We start from the raw sequence: 9,582 nt of genomic DNA, 5'->3' as shown, positions 1-9,582 counted from the left end.
GACAAGCTCCTCCCCGCTCCTCTCGAGGTGACACTCACGAACCGCCCTGGAGTTCTCCTTCGGACTCTACGGATATATTCGGTTAGTGTTAGTAAATACGACAGAGTCCCAAAGTTTGACAGGTTCAGGGAAAGTAAGGGGATCCTTGGTCGCTTACAAGATCGACATTGCGCGCAGAACATCCAAGAGATGAGGCGATACGTGCCGTGACCCCAGATCGACGGATGCACCTGGCGCTTGTCTAGCCCAATGAGCCTTGCGGCTGCAATACTAGCTCAAAGCTTGATCGCGTGCTAAGCGCAGATCCAGGTTCGTTCAAACGAACTCCCGCCTCTGGCATTCGCGTGCTTGTCAGGCGGAGTCTCAACAATCCCATCTTAGACCCCGGACAGGGCCTTGGCAGACGTCGTCTCCCGTCGTCGTCTGCACCTCAATGCGCCCGTTTCGGCGTCAAGATAGATAGTCGACGGGCCAAGGCCTGTTCGGTTTCCGTTTAACGGGTATTATTGGCACCAAATGCACCTCATTTGGCATTTGCCACGCTGGCAGGGCGGACGCTGGACGCCGCACACCAATGACCGACCACACCGTTCGCCTCACTTTTCCACCGCGCACCATTTCTCACGGCGTATCGCAGGGGTTTTCCTTCCATAATATCTCCGGAGACATGGAACGGGCGAAACATGTGCGGCGAATTGTAGTGCAGATGCCCCTTGAATCGGTTCCAGAGTGGCTTTGCTTTGGAATATCAGCCTGCAGAGCGGTGAGCCCTGCCTGTCACACTGAGCGACGGCCAGGACCAACCGACATACCTTGGGTTCGCATACATTAGCATGAATGCACCCGTCACTCGTCAGGCACATCGTCGAACATAGCCTGCCCCCAGGCTATACCTGAATAAATACCCCGGCTCAGCCCGGCCTATATCCCCCTTCACCTCCCCAGCTTGTCTCGATATTCCGTAAACTCATCGCTAGTCGCTTGTACGACCACGTCGAACAATGGCATCCTCCATGAACAAGTACTGGATCCCACACCAGGATATTCATAGAAGGGTCATCACCCAAGAGCTCCAATACTACCTGGGTCCCCAGGCCACGGTCCGCCCTTATACGTTGGAGGTATCTCGATCTCGAGGGAGCCCTGGTAATTTCTGTGCTCATGTATCGACCTAGGGAGAGGATGGTTTCCTCATCACCACCCCCGGCTCTTGCCTGACAGATGTTGGTGATCTATCTTTGACATGAGTGGTCTTGTCCTCGGTATGTTGACATCATTGCCAGGAACAAATCGATGATATTTGTCGAAAATCAAAGGATCTATGGGATCGACAGGCGGCCGCCAAAGTCCAGCAGAATCCAGAAAAGCCACTAAAGCGACCGTTGCACCAGCCCATCATCGTTTCCAGAGGGGCTCCCAGGGACGCTCATCGACGCCACCGCGATCGTCGTTGACTTGGCGAGGACAGTACTCGAACATGACATGGCGGTGATGACCACAATGCTCTTCAGCTGGTGTAGAGACGGGTCTGGTATTCATTCAAAGGCGGCTATCTGCAAGTCGAACAACAGGTGTAAGCCGTTACACCGGGTCAGGAAGGTCCGCGAGGCGACTCATAATGGGATGTGAAGCCTGCGGTGAGGCAGACAGAGCGCAAGCTTGCGCATCTATGGTGGAGAATTCCTTGTTAATCAGGTGTCCGAGAGAGGCATGGGGAGGTTGAGATACCCAATTGATGCGAGTTAAGCAGGTGTCATACTTGGCCGTCGTGCCATCCAAAGACACGGCGCCAGCTGGCACCATTCCAGCCCAACCGAGTCCAGATGAGTCTGAACACTGCCCAAATTGCACCTGCCCCAGGCATGTAGTGCAGGTAAGGTCGCCTAACTGCGCCAGAGCGCAGTAGTGGAGATGCCTAATCCGGGTTCCGGCCAGCTTCGTGTTCCAATTGGATTGCAAGCTGCAAGTTCCTGTGGTTGACCGCACGGCTGGGGCACGCCGCACACTGGCGGACATGACTCCGGCCGACCTCATTCACTGCTGGACTCCGGATGTTTGCGAGGTGAATGCCCAGGTTTCTGGTTGCAGCAAGAGATCGAAGAAATGAGCTGCGGCAGGCAGTCCATCGGCCATGATTCGACCGTCGACATCATGTGGCCCAGCACATACCTCAACCTCCAGACTTGGGGGGGTCAAGGATCCTTTCGTACTTTTGCAAATCCATCGAACCAGTTGACCAAAGTGCGATAGCTTGTACAGACACTTGCACTTCTTCTCGAGACGACAGCTTCACATCACGGAGTACCTTCTTGGCCGTGATATAGCCTATGATGTTGAGGTACTCGCCGACACGTGTCTGCTCGGAGGTGAGCGTCTCAAGCAGCATGCTGACATCCACAAGGGCGGTGACATTGGTGTCTCTCGGGTAGAGGTGAGCCAGGGAGAGACAGGCTGACGACGTTGAGTACGAGATGACACTATCAGCGTTAGTGGGTGTCAAGCATCGTAGAGAGTGTGGGAGCAGAGGCTAATGAATGAATAGGAAGGCCAGTGAGCTCTGTTGGTCATACCATCCAAGAAACCTGACCTTGTCACCAATAGACAGAGCTGGTAGGTTTGACAGCAAATGAAGCTGAGACGGAACTGGGCCCCGCGACATTCCCGATGCCACTGGGATTCTCCTCCCAGCTTTTGAGGCCCGAAAGATGCGGTATCGCTGCAGCGTAAGAGAAATTCACGCAGGTTTTTGATATGCAGGAGGTAGCATCGAGGACACAAGAGGTTGAGGATGCAGTTCACACATGTCCAGCTTCACGTGCAAGGAGGACGGAGGGGGCACTAGAAGCACAGTGCGTAGCTTGGACAAGCCACAGATTTTCAGTGGGGAAGCCAAGAAGACACTGTGTGGACTCGCACTCGGCCTATGTACCCTAAACACCACTCCATCGCATCATCGCTCACTTGTAGCCTTTCAGCACAATCATCAAAACATCGTGAAAATGACAGCCGAAGTTCCTCCAAAGTACATCTACAAGATCGTTCCAGAGGCTCCCGCAGAGCCGTTTCCAAAGGAGCATCCCTTGTCGGAGCTTGATAGAAACGATGGTTTCATTCATCTAAGTACATCTACACAGGTGAGTCTTTTTTGTGATTATTGACTCCAATGTGCTAATTGTCAAGGTGCCCAAAACCGCCAACTTGTTTTTCAACAAAGCATCATCACTGTGGATAGTCAAGCTGGGCTTTGAACAATTCACTGGATCTATCAAGTGGGAGGACGGATTTCCTCACCTGTATGGCAACTTTGGAGCAGACAATGTCGACTCAGTCGAGAAGTTTGTCAGGGCTGAAGACCAAACGTGGGGACAAGTCATGGAGAGCTCAAGTTGGTTGGAGTAAAAACATTGGTTGCTTTTCCTCTACGGTATGCTATCTCGCATCAAGACATCCATCTGCAGCCTGATGCATGCCTCGGCACACCGTGGTTCGTCTAAAGGCCAAGATCCTTCTCCACCATTCCCTTGCAAATAGGATGGTAAAAGTCCTTGTTCTTCTCAAAAGTGTCCAATGCCAGCTGTCGGTCCACCTTGTTCAGCGCACGGAACAGAGGGCGCACAAACTTCATGCGACCGACCCGCCCGAGCAGATCGGCAGCGTCTTGGTAAATGGCCGAGTCCTGGGCCTTGAGAGCGATCAGATAGTAAGCTGACAGGATCTCGACGTTCTTTGACGAGAGGAAGTCATAGGTCTTGCCCATGAGCTGGGCTCGCTCTGGGCTGAGGGCGCCAAACTGCTGCACCTCGGCCAAGAAGACGAGCTTCTGGTTTGCAGTGAAGTCCGCCACATCCTTGATGCTGGGCTCAAAACCCTAGTGAAACATTAGCAAACCAATCCCGGTCCACAAAGATTGGACATACGGCATCTTTCCACTTGTTTGCCAATTCGTAGCACATGTTTGCCAGGCTGGTGTCGAAATCAGGCTTCGGGGGAAGTCCAGGCGTGTAAAATTTGTCATCCCAGTCAATCTCGGCGATCTTCTTGGAAATCTCCTCATCGCCGAGACCGTTAAAGAAGTCAAGGAAGGTCTGCTTGAACTCGAACGAGTCGAGAGATTTCCCAGACCACTTGGTAAAGTAGTGCGGGATGAACTTGTCAAAGTTCTCGCGACCAACCAGGCGCTCAAGGTAGTAGACGAAGTGGAAGCCCTTCTCGTACGCAACGGTGCTGTAGACATCCTCAGGGTCAAGGCCCTCGTGCTTGATGATGAGCTTTGTGTATTCGTGATCCTTGCCGAAAAGCTCCACGGCATCCTCTATGCAACGGTAAGTCTTGTATCACAGTGTTGGTGTGATGTTACCTACCGAGGGCCTTCCAGCCGATGATGGCAGAGAAGTGGAACTCCGGTTCACCATGGATAGCAGCCTGAATGCGACGCTCGAGATACATGGTCCATCCCTCGTTCAACCAGCTGGGGAGAGTAAGTATCGTAAACCCGGTTCTGGAACATCCGGACTCACAAGTGTTCCCAGCTCGCATTGGAAACCAGGTTGCCACTCCAGCTATGGCTCAGCTCATGAGCAATGACATCCACGTTCTGGCGGTCGCCGCTGATAATTGTAGGGGTGGCAAAGGTGTAGATGGGGTTCTCCATGCCTAACGTTTCTGTAAGTATCGTCTCGACTCTCGCCCTGATAAAACAAGCATACCTCCGTAAGGGAAGCTTGGAGGCAAGACAAGGACGTTGTAGGCCCCCCACTTGTAGGGGAAAACAAGCTTCTCTGCGACTTCCATGAACTTCTCCATATCCCGCTCAAGCTCCCATTTGCATTCCGCCAGCTCATTGGGACCCGTGGCCACGACGCTGCGAGGGCCAATGGATGCAGTCGCAATATCTCCAGAGGCTACGGCAAAGAGATAAGAGGGGATGGGAACCTTTTGCTCGAACTCGTAAAGCTTCTCCTTGCCAGGCGTCGCCTCGTGGTCCCCAACAGGGACACCGCTCGCAACAACCGGCAAGGGCGAGGTGAGCTTGAAGGTAAAGGTAGACTTGACGTCAGGGGTGTCCTGGCAGGGGAAGATGGAACGAGCGTTGATAGCCTGGCATTGGGAGAACATGTACGGGTGCTTCTTGTTCGAGGTCTGAGCGGGAGTGAGCCACTGCAGAGCAGTGCACTTGCTAGTCGTCTGGAGGTCAATGGCAAGGTCAATGACCTCGCCCTTGGCCGCACCTTCAGGCACTGAGATGTGAAGAGGGGCACCGAGAGGTGCCGAGAAGTCCTTCAACTCCCACTTGGACTCGGCCGAGTTGATGCGAACAGTGGAGATATCAACGAACCTAGAGTCGAGGATAATCTCCTTGCTCTCCTTGTCGGTTTGAGATTCCAGCTGAAGAGTGACAGATCCCTTGAGGCACTTATCCTCAAAGTCAATCTTGAAGTTGGCCGTGGTATGGCGCGTCCGCCAAGCGCCATAGTTGGACAAGGTGCTGGGATCTCGGGTCGCCATGTTGACAGTTGCAAATGTTCGTCTGAGGTTGTGAGTGAGTGTTACTTGCGAACTTCGCAGAAAGGCCGGCTTCTTGAGGAACGAGAGCCACGACATGAGGCTCTCTTGATCCAATGGCACGGCGGTATTTGGCGGCTCACGTCATGAGTGCGGGTTTGTCGCGGATCTCGGCAGCCATTGAGATGCCTCTTTCGGTGAGTCACGTGCCATATTGTCCACCACCTGCCTAAACCAACTTACTTACCTTCCTGAAGATTCATCATCAACCACAAATTGTGGCATCTTCGTGGTATTTTTGTTTACTTACGTCCATATCGCGATGCCATTTTTGGAAGGCGACTGATGTTGAACCAACACTCATATGACTTTAACCCTGCTGGTTTGTCCTTGCTAGGGCTTCTGGAACCACGTGGGAAGATGTTTCTCCGCCTCGACGAACTTCATGGCCAAATATAGACGGCTCAATTCGCAACCACAAGGGGATCAAAAGCTAGGCAGGACGGACTTGAAGATTAACAACGACCTTTGTTTCTCCGGAGCTGTGCCACCACTCATTAATGAGTCTAGTCGCCTGTCCAAGATGGCAATCTCGCGTCAGCCCCAAACCTTGTTCTTATTGTTTTCCCGTTTCTTTCCACGACGGGCATATTGTCGCCGTCTGCTATCTTTGCTTACTTTTCCATGATTCTCACCGAAGATCACGGTCAAATATCCCTGGTCAAGGAACCACCGAAGGTTATCCCCGTCTCCCCGGGACCGCACTATCTTTGGACTTCGTCAAATGTCTTGGCACAACTGAGCAGGGAGCGGAAGCAGGCCCTCAATTCGTGTCTTGACCCAACGGCAAACCTAACATCCGATGAAGATACCCACAGATGACGCTCGAAACGATTGAACGTAGGAGAACCAGATTACCGGTGCTCATTACTTGCCGTCAGGTGTAATGTTTCTCCAGCTAAAGAGCTTGCAGATGACTTCTTCCGTCTTGCGCGCGCAAGCAATTCGCTTAAGTCCACCATGCTTACCTATATCTCCGGAATGGAACTGGTGATATGTTCCGGTTTTCTGTTCGCGCAGGATCCTTTGGACTTGTGGAGATTGCCCGGTACAGCCAACAGGACCAAGACCTACGAGTCAAGTCAACCCCGAGATGAAGGGGTTTCCCTCTATACTCAACGTTGAAAGACACCGAGATCTTGATGAAACGTCGTTTCAACCCCGCACGTTTTTTTAGAGCTCTACCTCTCCATGGCGGCCGAATCCCGACCGGCTCCCTAGCCGTGCGATGCGGACATGTATCCTGTTTAGACCTCACGATTACAAAGATGCCATACTGTTGGTGTTGACCACGGGCAGGCTCCCTGGGCCTGGCTTCTTTACACAACTGCGGGACAGGGCATGGTGAGGCAACAATATCACCCCACGAAACCATCCCAGCGCAAGCGAGCTTGGGCCGGGCCTACGGTGGCGACGGTGCGAGTTGGTAGTGGGGATTCCCGGCCGTTGGTGCTAACGCAGGGGCCGCAAGGCGAAGAAGGCCTCGACTCCTACCAGGAACCCCCTGCCCATAAGATGCGAGTGATATAAGGAAAATCCCACGAGATATTTCAGCCCTTGCCTATATCCCGACCGGAACACAACCGGCTTGACGAGAGACAACCCTGGCAAGAGTCCAAGTTCGGGCTGCCAAGCCATACTCCCGGGGATGGGCAAGTCATCCATCGATCAGCACTGAGCCTAACAAATGTGCGACGACAACAGATTCATGACCAAGACTGCTCTCACAACAGTCGAGTCATTGGTTTTGGATCTGCGTCCTGGATGCTCGGGTTTGCCGTGGACGGAGATGCCGATCGCACTCCTTTTGAGATGCATTGCTAGGTTCCCTTTGACCGTCGCTCTACCATTGTCAACTGCTGGTCCATCTTTTAGACTCTATGCCTACCTTAACACCCGGATTAACTGCTAAATTGGTTGAAACCTCCAAGCCAAGCATGGCCGCTATCTATTTGAAGCCGAGGTATCAGATGCGTGCATGCAGTTAATTAGTGGCAAGCTAGGCCCTAACTCGTCAACGGATTGGTGTGTTTGTTGGTCTCGGTCTTGTAGGGCTGTTACATAGGTGTGCAGACTCTCTGGGAGCTATCCGGTTGTAGTCTTGGCCAGCACGTGTTCTCGTCCGAACTCCTCTAGCTCGCGGTAGGTAAAGATGGTGTGCCATAATGCCATGCATCATTGTTGCTGCCGAAACGCTCAACAGAGAAATGCTGTTTCGTTTCTTGGAGGATGAAAAGGCTTCACTCTGTCCTGTTTCATCACCGAAATGCCCTGAACTTTAGGACGTCATTGACTTCAACTCCCAGCCATCGTGTCTGTTCCAGTCTTTGTGGGACACCTCGGGCTGCCGACTTTCCGGTTCCAGTCTTGGTAGGGGCCGTGGAGAGGACGTTTCATAAAGCATGAAAGAGGGGAGGTTGTTTGCTCATTCAACTACACGAGGCTGTTGGAGAGACGATGACTCGTGTACCTCCCTAGGGTTGTGGTCACTGGTCACGTTGCCCCCAAAGTTCACAGGGAAGGTGCGGAGATGTGGCGGGACATGTTATAGAGTTGTGATAACTCTGCACCTTACATGAACTGCATCATTGTTTACCATCACGCAGATTTTGGCGAGTCTAGACTTGACTGATGTGACGTGAATCCACTTTGGTAGCCATGGTGAGATTCGATATGAACTCGATTAGGACGGCACGCAATCTGATCCGGGGCGATTGGGTTGACGAGAGTGACGAAGCTATTGGAACGCGGTGATGATGATATCTTCCCCGGTCTAGGGTACAACAAGGCATTGTACTGCGTAGCAAGTGCGACGCCACAAGGTTGTATGGACATCTGAAGCGAATACTCGGGTTGGCATGGATGTCTGGATCAGAAACACTGGTGTTCAGGGGACAAACGACTAGCCCCTAATCTGGAAACGACTCGTGGTGGCCATGGTTGGTGGCTGTCAGAAGGGTGACAGATTCCTCCGGTGAATGGCCCATCCCTGGCCGGTTCAACCACCCGGATGAGAAAACGCACGGGATGATGCAAGGGACCCATGCGAGCTGCGGTAAAGCACGGATGACTTAGGTGACTGAAAAGCAAAGTTAACAGAGACATAGGTAAGCTCTATGTAGGTGAGCAGGTGAGGGGAAAGCCACCGTGCTTGAAGATGCGACACCAGGTTGCAGCAGAGATGTGGCCAAAAGATGTGACAAGTGATGTCTCTGCCCAAAGAAGATTGCAGATGCATCCGAAACAACATTTTCGTCCCCTTCAGGAGAGGGCTTCGGAGATGGCTACCGAGAAAGAAGCTGTGCCGCGCTCAGATCTTAATAGCCAAGACACAAAGGGCCGGGAGTGTGGCACCCCGTCGGGTAGATGGACGTGTCGAGTATGGCTCGTTCCAGAAGAAATGTTTTTCACCGGGGAGCTGAACCAGAAGAAGGGTCTAATCTGGACTCCTGTTTCAAGCTGGACCCTATCTGGGCCTGGCCGGCTTACAGAAGCAGCCCTGCGACGCTGACAAGTTGGTGATGGAGGTTGAGACAGTGGTCAAGGAGGAAATAAGAAACGAAAGCAAACTTGAAGCTGGATGACGTCAAAATACTGAGGGGTCAATAAAGCAGCTGTAATAAGCATTTGCCTCACCAAGGTTGTGTTTGCATGCAATCTCTCAACTTGAGACCGGATTTTGAAAGCTCATCCGAAGGTGTTATCGCCCTTCGTCCTTGAAAAATGTCCGGCCCCTCGTGTTGCGGCGACGCGATGTTAGTCTGGGTAGGCTTGGCGACCCTTGATCGCCATTCGTCGATCAAACTGAGGTTTGACTTTGACTTTGATCTGCCTCTCGCGTGTAAATGGCCCGACGGTGCGGGATCGCCGTTCTCCACGCGAGATAGAGGTGTCGTGAACGTGTTTTGACAAAGGGAGACCAAGAGGAGCGGCAGGTGATGACTTTGTTGAATCGCATATGCAGGTTTTCAATATCTTGAGACATGAAAGACGTGATATTTTGACTGCATTGCAGGTGTT

The 9,582-nt window shown here is 52.5% G+C and overlaps 2 protein-coding genes across 2 annotated transcripts; both read right to left on the bottom strand.

Annotated features, from left to right (window-relative positions):
• Window positions 1–2,170: 2,170 nt before the first annotated feature.
• On the bottom strand, window positions 2,171–2,659 carry LRP88_02849 (CST complex subunit Ten1; the record flags this gene model as incomplete). The annotated part of the gene is made up of 2 exons (XM_083239487.1): window positions 2,171–2,477; window positions 2,571–2,659. The coding sequence occupies 2 exons, from the start codon at window positions 2,657–2,659 to the stop codon at window positions 2,171–2,173; spliced, it is 396 nt and encodes a 131-aa protein (XP_083104617.1).
• An 831-nt stretch (window positions 2,660–3,490) lies between these two features.
• LRP88_02848 (bifunctional aminopeptidase/epoxide hydrolase) lies at window positions 3,491–5,505 on the bottom strand (the record flags this gene model as incomplete). Its single annotated transcript, XM_083239486.1, has 5 exons — window positions 3,491–3,868; window positions 3,918–4,312; window positions 4,362–4,468; window positions 4,518–4,653; window positions 4,707–5,505. 5 exons carry the CDS (start codon window positions 5,503–5,505, stop codon window positions 3,491–3,493), a joined length of 1,815 nt encoding a protein of 604 aa, XP_083104616.1.
• Between the last annotated feature and the right edge of the window lie 4,077 nt (window positions 5,506–9,582).

The sequence above is a fragment of the Fusarium phalaenopsidis genome (genome assembly GCF_050370095.1).
Source record: "Fusarium phalaenopsidis strain FUZ10S chromosome Unknown contig_32286, whole genome shotgun sequence".
NCBI lineage: Eukaryota > Fungi > Ascomycota > Sordariomycetes > Hypocreales > Nectriaceae > Fusarium > Fusarium phalaenopsidis.
This window is presented reverse-complemented; position numbering and strand designations above follow the sequence as displayed.